Source organism: Callithrix jacchus, chromosome 4, assembly GCF_049354715.1.
Source record: "Callithrix jacchus isolate 240 chromosome 4, calJac240_pri, whole genome shotgun sequence".
Lineage (NCBI taxonomy): Eukaryota > Metazoa > Chordata > Mammalia > Primates > Cebidae > Callithrix > Callithrix jacchus.
Genome location: NC_133505.1, coordinates 159,241,577 through 159,265,678, shown reverse-complemented (window position 1 = coordinate 159,265,678; position 24,102 = coordinate 159,241,577). Strand labels below are relative to the sequence as shown.

General features: G+C 38.9%; 1 protein-coding gene and 1 pseudogene across 33 annotated transcripts in view; one reads left to right on the top strand and one right to left on the bottom strand.

Annotated features, from left to right (window-relative positions):
• Positions 1–24,102, top strand: part of SYNE1 (spectrin repeat containing nuclear envelope protein 1) — a 518,696-nt gene that overhangs the window by 216,032 nt on the left and 278,562 nt on the right. For all 33 annotated transcript variants that reach the window (XM_078370315.1, XM_035297742.3, XM_035297743.3 and 30 more), the window contains 11 exons: positions 3,894–4,044; positions 4,370–4,528; positions 6,247–6,429; positions 9,461–9,562; positions 12,625–12,828; positions 14,132–14,339; positions 15,236–15,348; positions 17,010–17,215; positions 18,340–18,495; positions 22,341–22,632; positions 23,441–23,613. In XM_078370315.1, the coding sequence (XP_078226441.1) occupies positions 3,894–4,044; positions 4,370–4,528; positions 6,247–6,429; positions 9,461–9,562; positions 12,625–12,828; positions 14,132–14,339; positions 15,236–15,348; positions 17,010–17,215; positions 18,340–18,495; positions 22,341–22,632; positions 23,441–23,613 (1,947 nt within the window). The remainder of the gene's footprint in view (positions 1–3,893; positions 4,045–4,369; positions 4,529–6,246; positions 6,430–9,460; positions 9,563–12,624; positions 12,829–14,131; positions 14,340–15,235; positions 15,349–17,009; positions 17,216–18,339; positions 18,496–22,340; positions 22,633–23,440; positions 23,614–24,102) is intronic.
• Positions 2,695–2,814, bottom strand: LOC118153224 (5S ribosomal RNA; annotated as a pseudogene).

Below are 24,102 nucleotides of genomic sequence, written 5' to 3'. Positions count from 1 at the left end.
ACTGGGGAGGCAGATGTTGCAGTGAGCCAAGATCGCACCACTGCACTCCAGTCTGGGTAATAGAGCAAGACTCCATCTCAAAAACAAAAACAAAAACCCAATTGCATGTGAAATTAAATGCTTAAAGCAGGAGTTGTCAACAGTTATGAAGTGCTACCATGACAGCCTTAACTTTTAATTTTCTAATTTTGTTGTTTTGTTGTACTTGTTTATAATTGAGGTACAGTTGTGTAACTGTTAAAAATTCACAATCAAAGCTCTACCACTTAAAAAAATGTCTGTATCCCTTCCCCTTGCCGTTAGCCCCCTGGCAATGAGGAATCAGTTTTCCACATCTATAGTTTTATTTTTTCTTAGAATCATCTATAAACAAAGTCACATAGAATGTAACCTGGCTTCTTTTATTTAGCACAACATATGTCATTGTGCGTGTCAGTAGTTCATTCATGTTTTTACAGCTGAATATTCCACTGAATGGGTGTACTACAGTTTATTCATTTACTAGTTGATGGACAATTGGGTTCTTTCCAGTTTGGACAATTATAAATAAAGTATCTATAAACATTCACATTCAAGTTTTTGCAAGTACGTAAGTTTTGATTTCATTTGGGTATGAAAAGTGAGACTGTGGGTTGTATAGCCACATATATGTTTAACTTTGTAAGAACCTGCCAAACTATTTTTCAAGTGGCTGTACCATTTTGCATTCACATCAGTCATGTGTGAGAGTTCCAGTTGCTCCACATAATTTCCACCACTTAGTACTGTGACGTTTTTGTTTATTTTCTTGTTTGACATTCTACTAGATGTGTAGAGCCATCTCTCTATCTCTATCTGTGTGTGTGTATGTGTGTGTGTGTGTGTCTGTGTGTGTCTGTGTCTGTGTGTGTGTGTCTGTGTGTGTGTGTGTCTGTGTGTGTGTGTCTGTGTGTGTGTATGTCTGTGTGTGTGTCTGTGTGTGTGTGTCTGTGTGTATGTCTGTGTGTGTGTGTGTCTGTGTGTGTGTCTGTGTGTGTGTGTCTGTGTGTGTGTCTGTGTGTGTATGTCTGTGTGTGTGTCTGTGTGTGTGTCTGTGTGTGTGTGTGTGTGTCTGTGTCTGTGTGTGTGTGTCTGTGTCTGTGTGTGTGTGTCTGTGTCTGTGTGTGTTTAACTGCTCCTTGTGGAGCAGGAATAACTCATAAGCATTGTTCCAAGAATTGGCACATTTTGTTTTTAACTTGTATATCCTTGATGACTGATATTGAACATATTTTGATATGTTATTTGCAATCTATATATCTTTTTAAATATTCAAATTGGCTAACTTGGGGTTTTTTGTTATTGAGGTATTTTTTTGATATCAATACGATCCCAATCAAAATGCCCACAGAATTTTTGCAAAAATTCATTTGACAAGATGATTTTAAAATGTATGTGTAAAAACACAAGACCAACTAGAATAGCCAGCACAATTTTGAAAAAGAATTGGAAGACTTTGCTGGTAGCTCTGGTACCTAAAATAAATAAGGAAGGAAGTAAATAGATAAATAACAAAAAAGAATTGGAGAACTTATACTGGCTAGTTTCAGTATGGCACAGGCTAAAGGATAAATATATAAACTAGTGGAACAGAGTCCAGAAATAGACCCACACATATATAGTCAATTGTTTTGACAAAGATATAAAGAAAGTTTGGTGGAGAAAGAATAAGCTTTTCAATAAATGGTAATAGAACAATTGGAGATTCATATGCATTTAAGAAAATGAACCTCAATACATACTTTACATCATATACAACGGCATTTTAAACAAAATTCAGAACACATTATACAATGTAGACTAACAATGCAGGCATTTTATATTGAATCATATTGTACAAACTTTATTCCATATTATTAAACATTATCCTACGTTGTGATTTCTTAGAGGTTGTGCAGTGTTTGTTCTGTCATAAGAATGTATGACAGGATATATTTATTGACCTGTTTTTAACATTTTGGTTATTTCTGTTTTTCTCTTTTTACAAATAATGGTGTGAAGAGTATCATTTTACCTAAATCTAAGTGCACATAATTTGATTTCTTTAGAAAAATCTCTAGATGTAAATTTGCTTGCTCAAAGGCACTTTATTCTTTTGTTGTTGTTTCTTTATTGAGACAGTCTCACTCTATTGCCCAGGCTGGAGTGCAGTGGTGTGATCCTGGCTCACTGCAACTTCTGCCATGCAAGTTCCAGCCATTCTCCTGCCTCAGCCTCCTAAGTAGCTGTGATTACAGGCAAGCACCACCAAGCCCAGCCGATTTTTTATCTCGGCTCACTGCAAACTCTGCCTTCCTGGGTTCAAGCCATTCTCCTGCCTCAGCCTCCTAAGTAGCTGGGACTACAGGCATGCACCACCACACCCAGCTAATTTTTGTATTTTCAGTAGAGACGGGGTTTTCCCATGTTGGCCAGGCTGATCTTGAACCCCTGACCTCGTGATCCACATGCCACGGCCTCCCAAAGTGCTAGAATTACAGGTGTGAGCAATCACACCCAGCTGATTTTTGCATTTTTAGTAGAGACAATGTTTCACCTTGTTGGCCAGGCTGGTCTTGAAGTCTTGGCCTCAAGTGATCAGCCTGCCTTGGACTTCTGAAGTGCTGGGATTACAGGCATGAGGCATGGTGCCTGGCCATTTTTTGTTTGTGTGTTAGTTTGTTAAAAAAAAAAAAAAGCCTACAGCTTCCAGTGTTCCCAGAGGGTCTCCCATCCAGGTACTAACCAGGCTGGACCCTGCTTACCTTCACAGGATCAAATGAGATCAGGTGTTTTCAGGGTGATATGGTTGTAGACCACCTTATTTTTTATAAACAACAACTATCTTCTCATTTTGACAGTTTTCAGGGGAGTCATATCCAATGAGAATTTATTACATTGAGATGGAAGAGAAAATCTGATATATGTTTTCATTACTAATAATTATATTTGTTAGTTTCAGTTTATGCTTTATTGTTGTTTCTTACCTGAAACATTATGAAATAATTAAAACAACATGGAAAAAGACATTAAAAAATATATTTGGGTGAGTCATCTAGTAAGTTAGTGTTGGCAAGAACATATATTGCTTTTTTGTCATTGAGTTCATAGATTTGGTTTCAATGGTTGTGTGCATGCCTCATTCATGGAGAATATTTTGGACATTGAAGTAAGTAGGATTTTTTTTAAGTTTAATGGTTGACTCTCTCCGAGGTGTTTTAGTCGCCTGCTGGTAGGGCACCGGGATCTGTGTGATTTCCTGTGCAGGGGCCCACTGCACTGGCTCAAATGTCACTTCCCGGGAATCTCCTTGTCTGGCTCACTGTCCAAGTCCCATTTAATCAGATGGATATGCTAATCTGCCCTCCCAAATCTCAGATTGCCGGTTTAACAGGGCACCCAGATCAGCGCATTTTGTGCGGGGTGCCACTGCGCTGTGGTGCCGGCCGAAATGGCCCGCGCTAGCCAGGAGGGCTGTGCTGGCTTTCCGTGTCTCTCCTACACCTGGGAATTTCCCTGTTCTGTGGGCAACAAAGATCCGTCTGGAAATGCGGCTAGGACTCACCCTCTGCACCTTCACTGAGAGCTGCAATCCTGAGTTGTTCCTACTGTGCCATCTTGGAAAAAAAAAGCTGGAGTAAGTAGGATTAATCAGCAGCACTAGTTTGAGGTCAGTATGTAGAAATAGACTTTTCAGCAGCATTAGTCTGAGGTCAATGTGTAGAAATATGCTTTTCAGCAGCATTAGTTTGAGGTCCGTATGTAGAAATATGCTTTTCTCTTGGTTCCAGCATCCATCTATGAATATTAATGCCTTTATATAGTGAAACATCAAGTCCAATTGTAGGGAACTGAATACATGACACCAAATAATATATTTTCTTTAATCATTACAGTCAGGGTCAATGCTGTGGACTAATTGACTTAATGAGAGAATATCAGAACCTGAAGTCAGCTGTATCTAAAGTCCTGGAAAATGCCAGCAGTGTGATTGTAACCAGAACTACCATAAAAGATCAGGAGGATCTTAAATGGGCCTTTTCCAAGGTAAAATTTAAAGTGTATTTATGTTGGTATTCTGCTTTAGTAGATCTGGTTTTTACTTGTATAACAGTTCTCTACACAATTCTTCTCAGTATACTTAGATGTGGATAATTCACGCTAACGAGCTCAACGTTTTTTCCCCTAGGAATACTGGCATTCTAGGACTCTAGCAATTCAAGAAAATGGTTTTATATCTATTCATATAGTTAATTAATGTCACTAATTTCTGCATAAGGTCATTATGAATTAAATTTCTTAGAGGCAAATGGTTTTAAACCCATGACTTATTACTGACTATTTTATTAATTAAGAAACCATTTATCCACAGCACGAAACTGCCAGGAACAAAATGAATTATAAGCAAAAAGATTTGGATAACTTTACCAGCAAAGGAAAACACTTGTTGTCTGAGCTGAAAAAAATTCACAGTAGTGATTTCAGCTTGGTGAAAACAGACATGGAGAGCACCATGGACAAATGGCTGGATGTAAGATTCTGCAAACCATTTAAGTATTCACATTTCCCAACCAAGTTTTTGGACAAAGGGTTATTCAAGGATGTGAATTTCACTTTTTTTTTTTCTGAGACGGAGTTTTGCTCTTGTTGCCCAGACTGGAGTGCAATGGCACAATCTTGGCTCACTGCAACCTCTGCCTCCCTTGTTCAAGAGATTCTCCTGCCTCAGGCCTCAAGTAACTGGGATTATAGGCATGTGCCAACATGCCCTGCTAATTTTGTATTTTTAGTAGAGACAGGGTTTCTCCATGTTGGTCAGGCTGGTATCGAACTCCCGACCTCAGGTGATCTGCCCATCTTGGCCTCCCATAGTGCTGGGATTACAGGCATGAGCCACAGCACCAGGCCAAATTTCATTTTAACATTTAATACTAAATGTAAAATTATATTCTGAAGAAAAACAGTGCTCACATAAAGTTTAGAAATAGTAAAAAATGTATCTGCTTCGTTAAAATTTATTCTCAGTCTTTTGGAAATTTCACTTGATAGCCTCAGTCATAACAAATTATAACTCTGAATGTTTTTTTTCCCCAAACTATGAAATTACAGCTAAAAGAGAAGAATGTATAAATATTCTATAAAATATTAAACCATAATATATAATAATTTAAAATAATAAGGCTATAATTTAGCATTGGAAAACATTGCACTTGTAATTTACATGTTTGGGTTTGAGTTGTTGTTCTGTCACTTACTAGCTATGTGACCACAGAACAAGTCACTTGATTTTTCTGGAATGCTATGTATCAATCCATAAATATTTTACATTATCTTCCAGCTAAAAAATTCAGTGATTCTGTTGCCCACCATTTATCAAAATCTAGTTTCAGTACAGTGGTTCCCTACTTAAGCTAAATTTACCAGTTAGATTTTGATATTTGTGTAATATAATCAAAGGATTTGGGAACTGCAGAAAACCCTATATGCTTCCACTTTTAAAAGAAGATTCTTTTCTTTTTTTTAGCATGCTATATTTTTTTCATTTATAGCTTTTGGGATTTTAGTGCATAGCATTATGGGAAGAATGATAAGCAATAATATTTTACTTTTAATGTGCAAAATTGGTTGCTTTCATATGTATTACATTATAAATATGTTTGAATATAATTAATGCTAATTATACCTCAGCATTACAAATAAAAATACTTATTACTTGAAAAAACAAATACAGCACTGTTTTGTTTTTTTTTTTTTTTTGCTTAGGTGCATAATATATCTGCCATTTCTCCCCATGTTGTCCCTCCCCAACAAGTAAAATAAATAAATTTAAAAAAAAAAAAGAACAGTGTTGTATTTGTTTTTCTTACTATATCTGGGAGGAATGCCAGATATAGTAAGAAAAAAGAAACAACACTGTTCTTGATGACCTTTGTCCTGTAGAAGCCAACCTCACAGTGAGTTATAGTAGATACCAATGGACCTGATGTTGTTCATATCCCAGTTTACAAATGAAAAGGTGGTGTCTCAGGAATTCACAGAACTCTTCCAATGACAGAAGAAATCTATGTATTTGTTAGCTTTTACATGAGTCAGGTACACTTGTTAGGTTATAATAATTTTTGTGAAACTGTGTTTGTCAGTCAGAATATACTTTTCTGATAAAAGCATTGGTATTTTTAGTACTTTGGTGGGGGCATGATCACCTTACGCCTCTGACTATGAATGCCATGGCTTCTGTTTCTCTCCTAGGTAACAGAGAAACTTGAAGAAAACATGGACAGGCTGAGAGTAAGCCTGTCCATTTGGGATGACGTGCTCTCAAGTAAAGATGAGATCGAGGGATGGTCAAACAACTCTGTTCCACAGATGGCAGAAAACATCAGCAACCTGAGTAACCACCGCAGAGCTGAAGAACTGCTTAAAGAATTTGAGGTAAATCGACTGTGTTGACATATGGGAGCTGGTTGCATATCGTTGACCAGAATATGAAAAAAAAAGTTCTTTCTTAAAACTTAATTTTTCTTTTTTCTTTTATTTTCTATATTTTTTTGAGGCAAAGTTTTGCTTTGTTGCCCAGACTGGAGTGCAGTGGTGCTATCTCGGCTCACTGCAACATCCACCTCCTGGGTTCAAGCGATTCTTGTTTCTCAGCCTGCTTCCCAAGTAGCTGAGATTATAGGCCTGTGCCACCACGCCTGGCTAATTTTTGAATTTTTATTAGAAATGGGATTTCACCATGTTGCTCGGACTGGTCTTGAACTCCTGACTAGGTGATCTCCCTGCCTCAGCCTCCCAAAGGGCTGGGTTTAGGTGTGAGTCACTGCTCCGGGCCTTATTCTTCTTTTTAGAGACATAGAAGAGTGTTAGAAAACTCTTAACTATTTTTTGCTATTTAATTTGAACAGGTTATGAATAGGAGGATTTTTTTTGCATTTTAATCTATGCTTATTTAGGTCTCTTTAAAGCATTAGTAGAAAAGTGAAAGTCTATAAAATCTATAATTGTTCCAATTCTTCAGAGAATATGGCATCTTTCTACTTAAAAAGCCAATGGGAAGTGTTTGTAATTTAGTAATATTTAATACCCATTTTTTTCTTATTCAAAAAAATCCCAAACTGCTTACTGAGTACTTACCGAGTGCTCTTATTATGCCAGATAGTGGATTCTTCCACTTCCATTTCAAAAATGGAAGAAAACTGGAGATTGGAGGGTCATGAGCTTCCACTTTAAAAGAATCTCTGACCTTTTAAAGTTCTAGTCACCAATTGACCTTAAACTCTTTTTATTCCTATTTCTGGCAATCATTTGTTAATCATTCTTCAAATTCTTAATAAGCATCTAAGTTATGTCAGGCACTGTTTCAGACATGAAAATATAATAGAAAAACAGAAAGTCCTACCCTTATGGAATTTACATTATTTATATTACAATATATATTATATATAAAATATCAAGTAGCAATTGGGCTATGATATAAGTGGAGCATGGTAAAGAGAAACAGAGTGAGAAGAGATAGTGACTTTAGTCCAGAAAAATATACATGAATGAAAATGAATTGTATTACCTAACTTGCCTTTGATCCAGAGAACAGTCTAAATATTTTATTATTTAATTCCAATTTCTGAGGACAATCAGAAGGAGAAGAAATTATCCAGACCAAAAGCACAGGCAGGGGTGGCGGACACCTCAGTGTCTTCAGCAGTTATCTCTGGTGCTAAACTAACATTATAGCTCCAGAGTGGCCTGTGCTGGATCCAGCTTACACCAGCTTGCAAGAGTCGATTGTTAAATGTTCAGAAATTTTTGCAAGCCAGTGTTAAAAACAGCCATTATTAAAAATTAAATTGTAAATAAATGTAAAACTAAGTAAGTTCCATTAAATACAAAGGTAATGACAACTGAAGGTGTATTTACCTAGGCCTTTGAGTTATTGACATCTATCATATCATGGTTGAAATATTTTAGAGCAATGTACTGCTGTGTACGTCTTCAACTCCGTGTGCTGTGACATCATGTGGTAGCGTCCCATGGTGGTAAATACTACAAATCAGGGCTTTTTTTGGGGGGCGGGGGGTGGCGGTGAGAGGGAGTTGTTAAGCTAACCAACTACTATTGACCTCAGAAATCCAATGGTTCAATATGCTTCCGACCCACATTCGATATGGCCAGGTTCAGTTACTCACAAAGATGGGTTGTATCTGTTACCCACTGTCCCTGTGACACACTAGCTAATAAAATCAGTGAATCAGATTCAGTCCACTGCCCAAAGAGCCATTCCTGCTGCAGTGTAGTGAGTGTAGATAAGTAGGGAGATTGATTGCTCTGTTGCCTGGCCAGCTTCTGGAGAAAGCCAGAGGGCCTGACAGCTCATCACATCTTCCAGTAAGGAAATTCCTTTCTGAATTGAAGGCATCAGGAGGTTTGCTAGTGTCCACAAAGCACAAAAATGCCATTTTTGAGAGGAATAGTTCAGTAAATGCTCCTTTGTAGCTTCAAATAACTAATGAAGTTACAAGCATCTCATTTCTTTAATGATAATTCTTTGATTGTTCTTTCCTCCTCTTTATGTTACTGTTGGTGAAAAAAAAAGGCAAAATAGTATATGTCAATTTCTTAACCTGTTTCTGCTTTAATATCCTTTAAATTTTTATTTTTTAATTTTAATTTAATTTTATTTTTTGAGATGGAGTTGCTCTCTTGTTGCCCAGGCTGGAGTGCAATGGTGAGATCTTGGCTCACTGCAACCTCCACCACCCTGAGTTCAAGCAGTTCTCCTGCTTCAGCCTCCGGAGTAGCTGGGATTACAGGCACTCACCACCACGCCCAGCTAATTTTTGTATTTTTAGTAGAAATGGGGTTTCACCATGTTGGCCAGGCTAGTCTCAAATTCCTGACCTCGGATGATCCACCGTCCTTGGCCTCCCAAAGTGCTGGGATTAACAGGCGTGAGCCACCGAAACCAGCCTAAATTTTTATTTGGAACGTTTGTTTCATATTACGCATGGTCTACAGTAATTAGTCTCTCCTGACGTGTATTTGCTTTGAAATGTGTCTTCAAGAGTTTCATGCCACCATAGTAACCAGTAATACTAAAGTTAATGAATAAATAACAGTTAGCCTATCGAAAATCCCCACTGACTCAAGACTTTGGGTCAGCGTTTAATTTTTTTCCAGGAGCTTTTCCTCCTAATAAAAAGGAGTGGAGAGAAACAAAATTCTACACACACCTTCACATTCCAAGTGAATGTTAATTGTAACATTTTTCCACATTTGTACATCATGACAGCCCTCAGAAAAATGAAACAGATTTCTTTTTTACACTGGCTGGGTATTTGGATAAAGTTAGCTCTTGAAATTTTTACACTGGTTGGAGTATTTTAACAAAGTTAGCTCTTGAAATTATTAAATGCCAAATATAGCATGTCAGTGTTTTTGATTAGCTATGCTTCTTCCCTTTTGGCAGTCTGAAGTTAAAAACAAAGCATTGAGATTGGAAGAACTGCATTCCAAAGTTAATGATCTTAAAAATTTAACTAAAAATCCAGAAACACCGCCAGACCTTCGGGTAAGCATTTGTAATAACTACCGTATCCTAGACTTTCTCTCTCTCTCTCTCTCTCTCTTTCACTGTATATATGTATATAAATAAATATATATTTATATATTTATGCATATAATATATTTATATTTATATGTTTATAAATATATCTATAGATTTATAAATTTATAATCTCTATATATAGAGAGAAAATATATATTTATAAATTCTATACATATTTATAAATATATAAATAAATATATATATTTCTCTCTATATATGGAGATATAAGATCCACATGTTTGCTTGGAATTATGGTAATGATAACAATGAGAATGTATAAAGGACATATATATAGAGAGAGATATATATAAATATATATATTTATATCTTTATAGATTTATATATATATTTATAGATTATAAATATAGAGATTTATAAATATGTATATTTATAGATTTATATAAATATAAATCTATAAATAAATATATTTCTCTCTCTCTCTCTCTCTCTCTCTATATATATATATATATATATATATATATACATACTTTATACATCCTCATTGTTATCATCACCATAATTCCAAGCAAACAGGTGGATCTAGTCAGACATGGTGGTCAAAATATTAATATATTTTGGTATTCCTCGGGCCAGTATTAATAGCATGTTTCCACCTTGAATATTATAATAAGGGTAGTTCTTTTTTTTTCCTGCTGAAATTCAGAAATATTATTACCCAAGTTGCCTCATAGACCATTTCATGTCTAGACAGGACAGAACCCCCTTCTTTTTTTGTTGTTTTTGTTGTTGATTGTTTATTTATTGAGACAGGGTCTCATTCTGTCACAATCTTGGAGTACAGTGGTGCAGTCTTGGCCCACTGCAACCTCTGCCTTCCAAGCTAAAGTGATCCTCCCACCTCAGCTTCCCTGGGAGCTGGGTCTCTAGGTGTACACCAGCATGCCAGGCTAATTTTTTTGTATTTTTTGTAGGTAGGCAGTTTCACCATGTTGCCAAGGCTGGTCTTGAACTCCTGAGCTCATGCACTCTGCCTGCCTCGGCCTTCCAAAGTGCTGGTATTATGGGTGTGAGCCACGGCACCTGGCCTAGAAACCCCTCTTATGAATGTTGATGTTCTTACTGATATTTTCCTAATGCTGTTACTCAAGAACCGAATTTAGAGGGGTCACCACTGTAAACCTCCCTTCACGGCCCTTCAGATGGCACAATTCCATGGGAACCATGAAGCAGGCCAGGGTAGATCATCACTGGTCAGAAAATCTGCGCTACCTCAGTGCCCAAGCCCTGGAAGCATCCAGCATGGTGGGTCTCTTTTGGCTACCAGCCCCACTGGCTCCAGGCTCAGGATTCAACTGCATCCCTTTAGCTTCTGTATTTGTTGCTACTTTTGTCAATCTTCTCTGCATTTGCTTTCTTCTTCTTGTGTCTTTGTCTTTGATTTACTCCTTTGGGCCAAGCAATCAATCTAGTTGATCAGTTAAGCTTTTGCTCTGACCTGAGACTGCTTGTTCATCAGTATATTGGGGATGATATACATGCACAGGAATGTGTTAGGGATATCAACGGGTAACAGATGGGCTTTTGCAGAGTTGAGGCAGGATCTTCAGAGAGTCATTGGTGTACTCTAGTCTTCTCTTTCTTCCTTTCTCTCTCTCCTTCTCTCTCACACACAGACGCATGTGCACACACACACACACACACACACCCCTATGATTACTCAAGAAAGAGATGCGGGAGTGGCTTACCTTACCTCAAGGCAGAAGGGTTCCAGCAGTGCCACCTGGAGAACAGGACATTTGTCTACTGCATTTGGCAGGCATGGGAGTCTGATTTCTAACCCCTCAAGAATCCTCAGGTGACATCCAGGCTGGTTAACTGCTGGTACATTTGCTAAAGGATAATGATGGCTTGTGGGGGACCTGCACCTCAGAGTTAGTTGGAGATGAATGCCAGATTGTGACTTGGCCCAAATATGAACCATGAGAGGAAAGGAAAGGAAGATGTCACCATGTGAGGATGTTATAGTTAGTCTAAGAAGGCTATCTGGAGGATAAACAGACCTTAGCAATGAGAAGTTAAAGAAAGGCCTACAGGCTGAGAAATGAGAAAGTAAAGAGCCAAAGAACAGTGCACCATCACATCTAGGAAACCTCAGTGGGAAGTCCAAGCATGAGAAAAGTCAGAATACCCCATAAACCAAGTCCTATGGGAGAAGGAAAGAATGTGAAACCTTACCTGTCCTAGAGGGCACAGATGCCCATCCAGTGAGTCAGAACCCCTCACCTGCCTCCTGCCAGTCCAAGCCCACAGGAGAAAGAAGCCTTACACAGGGTGGCAGAATAGAAATAAAACAAAGGAAGAAAAAGACATTTGCTCTCTTTCACACTGTGGGGCTTCTGCTCCCAGCAGATCTGAGATGGGAGTAAGAATAAAAGCCTTCAATATAAGTTCAAAGTTTATATTACCAAATAGGCCGGGATGATTGAATTGTGGAATTGAGACTGTTTTTCAATGTATAGTGACTGTACGTCCTTTTACTAACTAGTGGGCCATAGAGGTCGACCCTCCTGAGCTATATCATCCAGGGAGAAGAGAACTAGCTCTACTGAATATTTTAAAGGGACAGTGAAGACAAAGTGAAATTGCTTTATGATAAAATCCTACAGTGGTCTTTGTCCCAGATAGTGTTATATCTGAGAGGAAAATGAGTGTTTCCAGGGAAAATCAAGAGCAGGTTTCTGGTTACCCCTGGGGATTCTGGGTAGGTCTAGCTCTGCTTTGAGAACGCCATCTCACATATTCCCTGGAACCTCAGTGAGAGCTGCCACTCTCACCTCCATTGTTAACGTAATCCTTACTCTTTCTATTTGCCCATCACTTTATATTTTTGGCAACTGTGTCCTTTGATTTTCCTTCTTGGAAAGGCATATTAACATCAGAGCTGGCTTCCATGATGAGACTTGTGTGTGGTTTTGACAATTAAGCCACACATGAACAGAATTTCTACCAAATGAGTATGCATTTGGTCTCCATAGATTTTTAATGAAATCTTGCTTTCTATTTAGTTTATAGAAGCAGACTTAAGGCAGAAACTGGAGCATGCCAAAGAAATAACTGAAGTAGCAAAAGGAACCTTGAAGGATTTCACTGCTCAAAGTACACAGGTGGAGAAATTTATTAATGATGTAACAACATGGCTCACAAAAGTGGAAGAATCGTTGATGAACTGTGCCCAAACTGAGACTTGTGAAGGATTGAAAAAAGTCAAGGTAGGTAATAAACTATCAGTAAGTGCTTCCATTCAAATGGTGATAATAATTCTCCTGTTTTGTGGTGACTATAATAAAAAATATAACCTCTGCTCTCAGTTACCCATATGAACACCAGACCAACTTATTTGTGACACTGAACACAGCAAAGTAAGCAAAGAACTGAATGCAGCTGTTCAGAAATCAAAAATGAATACCTTGAAAATAGAAAGCATGTGTTGCTGTAGTGCTTGCTCATAGTCTATGCTTGTTCAAAGTGTTTTTTCTTTTTGATAAAAGGGTGAAGCCTGTGGAAGAATTATTTGACTACCACAAACTTTCAAACTTGAGTATTCTATAGTTTTTTATCACTTATTTATATTTATTGGTCACTATGACTACTTTCATCCAGAGAGTGCATATTTTTTTAAAAGAAAGAGCTGAGAAAACATTTCATTTCCATGTTTTCTATTTTTTTGTTTTTATTTTTTGAGACAGAGTCTTGCTCTGTCACCCAGGCAAGAGTGCAGTGGCACAATCTGGACTCACTGCAACCTCCCCTCCCAGGTTCAAGTGATTCTCCTACCGAAGCCTCCCCAGTAGCTGGGGTTACAGGTGCCCACCACCATGCCCAGCTAAGTTTTGTATTTTTAGTAGAGATGGGGTTTCACCATGTTGGCTACAGTGGTCTCGAACTCCTGACCTCAAGGGATCCACCAGCTTCAGCCTCCCAAAGTGTTGGGATTACAGCTGTGAGCCACCATGCCTGGCCCATTTTCATGTTTTCTATCCATATTAATAGAAACTATTCCTAATCAGCCACCTGTAAAGGACATGCATTGAGCTGACTTTTCAACAAATACAATTTCTTCTGTTTTAGCGTATTTTCTTACTGTACTTGAAACTAACGTCTTTTTTTTTTTTTAATTAACTACTGGTGCTTTTGGTGGGCCTGTGACTCTGAAACAAAGTTCGAGTGACCCACTGAAGAATGTGTACTGTGATTGTCTCTAATCAATTGACTAAACACAAAATCGTGGACTGGAATCTCTAAGGACTTGTTCAGTTTGCCTGAAATGCTATACTGTGCCTCACCTTCTAACCACTTCCCAACAGCAGTTTATTCCCAAGGAGAACTAGGCAAAAGTCTGAAAGAATCAATACAGAGCTAGTACAAATACTCAAAAACTTGCACCAAAATGTATACACCATGGAGTGGATTCAAGAATGTCAATTTTCGATTGTAAAAAAATACCATAATGGAGTAAATGGAATATTTATCTCAAGTTATGAATATCCTTCATAATATACTTTTATTCTGTAGGATATACAAAAAGAACTTCAAAGTCAGCAAAGCAACATCAGCTCAACCCAAGAAAATCTCAATAGCTTGTGCCGCAAGTACCACTCAGCGGAGTTGGAGAGCCTGGGCCGTGCAATGACTGGTCTGATTAAGAAACACGAAGCTGTGAGCCAGTTGTGCTCCAAAACCCAGGCCAGCCTGCAGGACTCTCTGGAAAAACACTTCAGTGGTGAGTTCCGAGGGGCCCTAGTGTGAGTAGTTTGTTTCCGAGAAAGAATCCAAACCAAATGCTGCCTGGAAACTGCCAGCAAAAGTTTGAGGAAACTTTGCAGAAGAGTATCATTTCAAATTCATTTATGCTTTGAGATTTGAGAGAAGTGCTGTGCTCCGGGGCTCTTGCCGTAGGCAGAATTTTTCCTCTTTCTTTTTCCTCTTTTTCTCAAGAAAGCAAGAGTCCACTATTTTGATACTTCTGAGTTTGATCTGCATTTTCTACATATAGCCCAGGTGTGTGGAAAATTGCTTCTGCTGCTCCAGTGAACAGCAGCCACTGTTCAAACAACTGTTGAAATGTTTTACACTATGATGAAGGGACACAATCAACTGAACCTTAGTAGAAGCCATGAAACAGCCAGCCAGTCCAGGAAACTGCCGGTCCTGTGGCCCTGCCTCTGCTCGCCCTGCAGCTGTGCCTCACATGGATCCGTCATGCCTCCCCAAGTCAACTTAGAAAGAACAGGTCGTTCCTCCCTGTGCCATCAAAATGACTTTAAATGGAGTATTTCTCCATTTAAATGTCCCTGGAGCATTTCTCTCCTTGCACTTTTACATATTCAGACAATTAATTATTTTTCTTTACCAAAAGAAAAATCACGATGGGAAATTAGACATTCCAGGAAAATACGTTTCTTTTTAGTCTTTCCTGTGAGATAACTTCTCAATTCTACCGTGAACATTCATGGCTGTAGATCCTACTGTGTTACTTTATATATTATCATTTTCTTTCTAGAATATCTTGTAAGGCAAGAGGAGATAGGCGAAGGCCAGAAATAATTCGTTGTGGTAATCTTGGGAGCTCATTCAGTGTTTTGGATTTACTCCTGATTTTTTTTTTTCTTTCAAAAGAGTCTATGCAGGAATTCCAAGAATGGTTTTTGGGAGCAAAGGCGGCAGCAAAAGAATTATCAGATCGCACTGGTGACAGCAAAGTTCTAGAAGCAAAGCTCCAAGATCTTCAGGTATAGAAGCTGGCATTCTTTTTCCTCCTCCCCAAACTGCACTCAAGTACCTGAAGCCCGACCTAACTTATCTCATTTCCCAAATTTTATTTGTGCCAATCTTTTCCTCTTCCCTCACAGAATTAGGGTTATTGAGTCAGAGGATATAGATAACATGCTAAGTATGTTGAAAAAATAAGCTGGGGCTAGAGAATTTCAGATCCCTTTCCTCTCTCTTTTTAGCCTATTGACCATTCTTTGGAATTCATTCTAAACTAAACCTAGTTTTAATTTTATAACAATAAGAGTATAATAATTGTATCTATGTTTTATGACTATCGTGGAGGTGTTTTAAAAAGATGACATGGTTTCTGTTTGTGTGTTTTAGTATCTTATGGTCTATATTTAGAGATGGGATATATTCAAACTAAAGTAAGAGATATTACAGGTTTTATAGGTTTTACTGACTGAAACTATATGAACTCAGGAAGGAGAAAGCCATGGCGAAGCAGAGTTAGGAAATGATTTACAGAAGAATAGGCCCAAGTTAGGTTTTGGCCAAGCTTGTCAAGCGGCTAATCCAAGTAAAGCACTATGTTAAATATTGTAAAAAGAAATATTTATATTTTTTTGAAATGGAGTCTCGCTCTGTTGCCTAGGCTAGAGTGCAGTGGCACAGTTTCAGCTTACTGCAACCTCTGCCTCCTGGGTTCAAGTGATTCTCCTGCCTCAGCCTCCCGAGGAGCTGGGATTACAGGCGTGTGCCACCATGCCCAGCTAATTTTTGTATTTTCAGTAGAGACAAGGTTTCACCATGTAGGCCAGGCTTGTCTCGAACTCCTGACCTCAAATGATCCACCCACCTCAGCCTCCCAAAGTGCTGGTTACAGACATAAGCCACCATGTCCAGGCAAAAGAAACCATTTTTAAAAACTAACGAGAACTATGACGATTTTGTGTCCTAATGGGGATAAAAATGATGTTGATAATCCATTAGATTAGAAGTTATGGTAGAAAGATTGTTATAGTAAAGGAAACTGGTTTTGCAGGAGGTGTGGAGAAATCAGATGTAGAATTATCTCCTTTTAAGCTTGAGATGTAGCAAACGCCTCAAAGAAATGTTTGAGTAACAGTTGGGATGCCACTCTAGAGCTCTTGGGAAAGGTAGGGCTAGCCCTGGTCCTGGAATTCTTTTGCTTTGTTGAAGCCCTTCCCAAGCATAAGTTTTCCAAGAAAGATGCAGACCAGTAAAAGAAAGGACCTGAGGATTTTGTATGCATGGTGGATTAGGGGAGGGGCTGGAGGCAGCTAACTAGTTAGAGGATCTCACATGAATCCTGAGAGATGGTGGAACCTGGGCTACTTAAGGCAGTAAGAATGGGGAGAGACTGAGAACAAGACCTTGGTGAGAAAGTCCTTGATTCCAGCTCGACCTTGTTCACACCTGGTCCTCAGTGGTTCCAGTGACTGGCTGACACCATTCTCAATCAGGAGCCTTGGCTAGATCCAATTGTATGCATCATTTTTACTCTGGCTTTGTTAAGCTTTTTTCCTCTGGACTCTGTTTTTCTTCTCCTGCTCTACTATTTCAGCTAACAATAGTTAATGAAAGGTGTAATGAATAGTTCCATGCACCTATTACCTCTGCCTGAGGTAGGTAATACCTTTATTTCCTGAAACAGAACATTTTGGACTCAGTCAGTGATGGGCAGAGCAAACTTGATGCAGTGACTCAAGAAGGACAAACTTTGTATGCACATTTGTCTAAACAAATTGTCAGTAGCATTCAGGAACAAATCACAAAGGCCAATGAAGAGTTTCAAGCATTTCTGAAACAATGCCTTAAAGATAAACAGGCTCTTCAAGACTGTGCTTCAGAACTTGGCAGGTAGGTTATTTTAATAAATACAGATTTCATCATACACCAAGTGTGTTTTTAAAGGCTTAGAGAAAAGAGTCATGTGAATAAACAAATAATATTTGAAACTGTGAGTTTAAATTATAATAAGCTTTGATCATAAGTACAAAATGATACTGGGACAATAATCAATTTCTCAGACTCTTAAGTTATCCCTTGGCTTTTTTTTAACATAGAAAAAACAAATAAACTACATTTGCTAGTCATTGAAAATTATATAAATGCATATAGTTTTTGTTTATTTGGTTAACCCAATATGTAAAGCTCTGACACTTCCATCTTTAGATTATCCAAGGCCTTTCCTTGTGTCCACTTCATCTGGAATAGAGTCATAGCAGAAAACAACTTGAATTCTGTGGATCTCGATTCCAGTAAGAAATACATGTCACTATGGTGAATGTACAATTAGAAGGGGAGAAAAAGCCACTTATGACTAGGGTGAAAAAAGATGTCAACATAATCAAATTGACTTTCTGATGGCAGAATAATTTGCCTGACTCTTGTCCAGCTTTCTTGGAGAGCTTACATTGTTTCCAAAACTTGGTGCTCTTGACCTATGTTTACAAATCCCTTAAGAAACAAAGACACAGAGGCCACTTTCCCTTCTCTTCCCAGAGCTTCCACTGCCCTACTTATTCACTGGCCCCGACTCAAGGGTCTTTGTAGTAGGTCACAAAATTAAGTGTACATTGACATGAGAATGTTATCTTGTTGGCAATTACCACCTTTGAAATCAATTCACATCCACTGGCCCCAATTCAGGGTCTTCGTAGTAAGACACAAAACTAAGTGCACACTTGACATGGCAGTGTGATCTTTTTGGAAATTACCAGCTATGAAATCAATTCAACTAGATGAGATGATTCTTTTCCTGCTTGGATCTCAAAAGAAATTGTGATGACTCTCCCTTTTTTACTAAAATAAGTGATAATTTGGATGAGTTAATTGTTGAGTTATATTTTGTTTTGTTTTTATAACTTGAAAATTCATGAGTTCTTAACTGCCATTTAAAAGGGATTGTGACCTCAGCTATTAAAACAAATTTATTATAACAAGCATGTAAGAATTTCTCTAAGGCATTTTGTTTCCTCTAGCTTTGAAGATCAGCACAGAAAACTGAACTTATGGATCCATGAAATGGAAGAAAGGCTAAATACCGAAAACTTAGGAGAGAGTAAACAGCACATTCCTGAGAAGAAAAACGAAGTTCATAAAGTTGAAATGTTTCTGGGAGAACTGCTGGCTGCAAGGTATGGTCCAGAAATGGAACAGGTCCTTTACCTCTTAGAATGTTTTAGACGAGTTGCTTGGTTGTTTGGCTTGGTTTTGATTGGTTGGTTAGTTGGTTTGTGCCTGTCCCTGAATGTCTGGATACAAATGATCATGCAGCATTCTGGCGAGAGTGCAGGATGGAAGTAAGAAGTTCCTCTGCATTCCAGATCCACCTCCCATTTGTTCAAGAAATTGGGCAGGTCACTTATCTCCCGTCGCTCTTGATTTTAGCCTTAAAACATTTTGTTAATAATACTGTTCTTTCCTCTCTGGGGTTATTTTGAGGGTTAATTAACATAATGTGAAGCTGATATGAAGGAAAGAAAACCACACATTCACAGTGACTGTAAAGATTTTAAAAATGCGTGCTGTAGATCTCAATTTCCATATGTTATTCACAGATTTCAGCCTCCAATTCCATTTCCCACCCATCCATCCTTGTAACCTTAATAAAGTGAAAGGTGTGGTCAAGTCTGACTTTCTTCGTGGTTTCTGTTCCCAACTACAGTATTTATCTCTTCATTGCTTCCCACTGAGAAAACATTTCTGGCTCCTTTCCCAGGCAAAGTTCCCTGATGTGTGCTTTTGACCCTGCCACGTTCAGGGCTTTGCTCCCAAATTTGTGCTCCACCTCTGGCATTTTCAGCCACTTGCTCTCCATTGGAAGATATTTCCACAGGGGAAGTGCAGCTTGGCTTTGGCTCCTTAGGCTTCCTTAACTTTCCTCTGAAAGAGCCAGTACATTTACATAAGAAGCAGAAGAGGATGATGCCCCCTCTGCTTGATCAAATAAGTCAGAAACCATCATATTATAAATCATTCTACTATAAAGACACATGCATATGTATGTTTATTGCAGCACTGTTCACAATAGCAAAGACTTGAAACCAACCCAAATGCCCATCAGTGAAAGACTGGATAAAGAAAATGTGGCACATATACACCATGAAATACTATGCAGCCATACAAAAGGATGGGTTAATGTCCTTTGCAGGGACATGGATGAAGCTGGAAACCATCATTCTCAGCAAACTAACACAAAAACAGAAAACCAAACCCCTCATGTTCCCACTCATAAGTGGGTGTTGAACAATGAGAACACATGGACACAGGGAGGGGAACATCACACACCGGGGCCTGTCGAGGTGTGGGGGGCTAGGGGAGAGATAGCATTAGGAGAAATACCTAGTGTAGATGATGGGTTGATGGGTGCAGCAAACCACCATGGCACATGTATACCTGTGTAACAAACCTTCACGTGCTGCACATGTATCCCAGAACTTGAAGTATTAAAAAAAAAATCCTGAATTGAGATCAGAGTCATTCTCTGTTTCCACTGAGTCCTCTTTTTAGTAAAAACATGCCCAGTATTCCTTGTCTTGAAAAACAAACATACAAACAAATGCACAAGAGAACCTGTGCTGATGACTACTTGTGGGTGTGCTAGTTTGATGACTATTATAAATTGTCCCTGAAATACGATGGAACATCTCTGTGAGCCCTTATTATAGTGTAAGCTCTTCATTTACTCCATGCACCCCAATTTCCAACTATGAGTACCCCAAGATCAAGGACTTAAGAACTATATCATGTTCTATTTGTTACCTAGTATAGTTCCAGTAAAACAGAAAATGTTCACTGAATTAACAAAATAATAGCCTCATTCCAACCATATAACTTTCTGAAAATTACATTGCACTTAAATTTTGCTTTTTAAATGTTGCCTCATGTCGAGATACAATATAACACACCCAGACCTACTTCCCTTCTTCCAGACTTTTTAAATGGCTTTCCATATTCTCAACTTTCATTTCTTCTCTACAGGCTGCTCATTACCTTCCTCTGTATCTGTATCTTCCTCTGTATCTGCCATCATTACACTAAAACTCCATTAGAGAAAGTGGCCCAAATAAACTTCAACAGCAAATTCCTCATTGTTTTCTAATAATTGCAACTTTTTTCTTTTGCGTTGATAAGCGTGCAATCTTTCTTGCAGTTCCACTCTCTGAAATTCCAGGACCAGTTGCTTAGAGACCGTACGTGTGCTTGTTTCTGGGTTCTTTCTCTCCAGCTTGTCCACTTCTGCAGACAATCCTAACACACCATTCTGGTCACTCAGCTTGTCCACTGGGCCACCTGACTTCTCTCACTGGCTTGCTGCTTGCTCCTTCTAGTCTTCTAGACTTTTTTCACCATTATATTTTCTCTATTTCCAATATTTTAAGGAGATGCCCTGTATGAAAGTACCTCAGCTTAAGACTCAAGGATTTTTTTATCATGCATTAAGCAATTCATCTCATAGTAAGAAGGGAAATTTCTTGTCTGGAATTATTATTTAACTGACATCATTGCTTAAGCCACCTTCTTGTCTCACCAAACAGATTACAAGTTTTTTATTTCATTTTATTTTATTAGTTTCAGGGTACATGTGCAGGATGTGCAATTTGTTACAGAGTAGGTGTATTGTTGTATAACTCTTTGTATATCTCAGGGTGGTCCACAGGATATATTTCCATAGTAGCCACTCCAAAAAAATTTGAAACATTCAATTTTCATGAGAGATTCGCCTTCTGTTCTTTTTCTAGTAGTCATAACAGTTTAGGTTAAGACATCCCTATGATCCTCTCTAGTATCCTGGGCTTTTCCCAGTAAATGTGTGGATAAGAATTCAGAACTCTGCAGGCCAGGAACAGTGGCTCACGCCTATAATCCCAGCACTTTGGGAGGTCGAGGCAGGTGGATCACCTGAGGTTGGGAGTTCGAGACCAATCTGACCAACATGGAGAAACCCCATATCTACAAAAAATACAAAATTAGCTGGGCATGGTGGCACATGCCTGTAATCCCAGCTCCTCTGGAGGCTGAGGCAGGAGAATCACTTGAACCTAGGAGGTGGAGGTTGCAGTGAGCTGAGATCGCACCATTGCACTCCAGCCTGGGCAATAAGAGCAAAACTCTGTCTCAAAAAAAAAAAGGAATTCAGAACTCTGTAAAATGGGATAAAACCAACCAAGCCACATGGTAATTATGTTTTTCCTTGATCTAATTAACATGGCTCCAAACTTAAATAAGCTCAATACCCAAGGTATAACAAGTAAACCCAGAGGCACTCCTACAATGGCTTTTCAAAAGAACATTTTTTTCCCCGCCCAGTCTCTGCATGATATTGTGTTGGGTCTTGGGAACATAAGATGATTATAATGTCCCTAGCTTTTAGAAAGTGAAACCCTTATGGATTGAAATAGTTGGTATACGAGGCGATAGAGCAAGACAAGGAGCAGAGGTCACAAAGAGATCCCACACTCTTCACCCACCCTGAGTTGGCATGGATGCTCTTGGGATTGTGATGGCTGCACTGAGCTCTGAACAGGCAACTAAGAATGCAACAGTGCTGAGCGGAAGGGTTTTCATGAAGGAGGAATCTCCATGTAGCTACAAGACAGCAGGGATTTTGAGCATTTCAGGAAGTTTTCATCATCTGACAATTAAATAGGAACGGAGAGATGCTACAGAGAAGCTTGGAGAGGCAGCTGGGCCCATTTTCTGAATTGAATTTCTGAAAATACGGTAAGTAATACAGTAGGCTCCACCACTGCTATTTGGATGCAGGCACAGCACAGACTGAATGGTATCCCCCAGTGGGTACTGACAACATTAAGAGAGATCATAAGAGAATGAAATAGCCGGGCCAGTTCCCAGCATCTTTATTTAAAAGGCATGTCAGCTATGAGCCTGTGTCTGGTTACCGCTCCAATATCAACAATCATTTGTTGCTCCCCTGCACTCCAGAATGTCAGAACTAATTTTCTCTTCTTTTTTTCAGAGAGTCTCTTGATAAGCTTTCCCAGAGAGGGCAGCTTCTGAGTGAGGAAGGCCATGGTGCCGGGCAGGAGGGCCGCCTGTGTTCCCAGCTCCTCACCAGCCACCAGAACCTACTTAGAATGACCAAAGAGAAACTCCGGAGCTGCCAGGTAGCCCTGCAGGAGCATGAAGCCCTGGAGGAAGCACTGCAGAGCATGTGGTCCTGGGTGAAGGTAATTCAGGACAGACTGGCCTGTGCAGAGAGCACTCTTGGGAGCAAAGACACCTTGGAGAAACGGCTGTCACAAATACAGGTACGTGCGATACCAGCCAGATACTGACAACTGCTGAATGCTCATTTGATTAGATTCACAGGAGCTCATGTTGTGTCCTAATTGTTCTGTAAGGCTGTAAATGAGGATTGTGTGGGCAAAATGGAGAAATTGGGCAAAAAGGATATGGAAGTAACATTTTTCCCCTTTGTAAAGAAACATTTTTGTTTTAATAGCTTTGAATAATTTTAAATTTGATTTAGTAAATATTCAGCAAGCATTATTGAATATCTACTCTGCTCCAAGCACTCTGTAAGTTGCTGGTAATACAGAGAGAAAGGTTAGGCTCCGTTTTCTAGGAGTTCAGTCTAGGGGAAGACACCGACCTGTCAATTGTTACTTTCAATACAGAACGTGTGTAGAGGCCATGATTGAAGCCATCAAGGTTATACTGAAAGCACAGAAGAGATCACCAACCCAGACGATAGTCAATGAAGGTGACCTTGAAAGAGAGAAATTAGCCAGGTAATTAGTGTAGGGGACTGTTGGATGTTAGACAGGGTTGTCTTCATTTTCAAAAGAATTTATTCTGATGCTTTGAAACTGAAGTCAATACAATTATACTTTCTAGGTTAGTGACCAAATTTTTCTAAGAATTTATATTGGAATTAATCTTTGACTCCTAGACTCCCAGAAACCTAATTTTAAGTATATTGCAGAGTTTGTTGTTTTCATTTTAAGGTAAGTAAAGTATTCCTGCCTCAATTCTTAAGGAAAACATTACCTTTTTTTTCTAAATAGGAGAAAGTTTTTACATTCCTACTGACAAGTATTCTGTCTCCCTTTCCAGGATATTCTCCTGATGAAAGGTGAAGGGGAAGTTAAGTTGAACATGGCCATCGGCAAGGGGGAACAGGCCTTGAGAAGTAGCAACAAAGAAGGTCAGAGGGTGATTCAGACACAGCTAGAGACCCTTAAAGAAGTGTGGGCTGACATCATGAGCTCCTCCATCCATGCTCAGAGGTACAGAACCTGTTTTTAGTGTTTGTTTGCCTAAGTCCAATGCAGTGACTTCGTAAAATGGTGGAGCAGTGCCCAGGTCCCCTGGATTAGAATTCCCAAGTATGTTACTTTAGCTGGTTGTATGTATGCCTGTCTTTGTCTTAAGCTGTGTTTTCCACAGGGCGATGACTGGTTTTTGCTTGTTAGCTTGCTTTGTTTCTGTGTTCCTCTTGCATTTTTAAAATGTTTAAAACTCCCTTATTATCTCTCATGGAATCTTACATGACATGGGTTCAGCAAAACATCTCCTTTCAAGCCATCAAAGCAAGAATATATGGTTCTTTAATCACTTGAATACATTTTAGCTTAAGGAACATGTGGAAAATTAAGCTATTTGCAGCTGTTGAGCTTAATTGTAAATCTGTTCCTCAACTGGAAGTCATACCACCCCCATTTGCATTATAGGAATTGTGTAGGGTAGTTTTAACTGTCACAGTGATGGGGGAATAT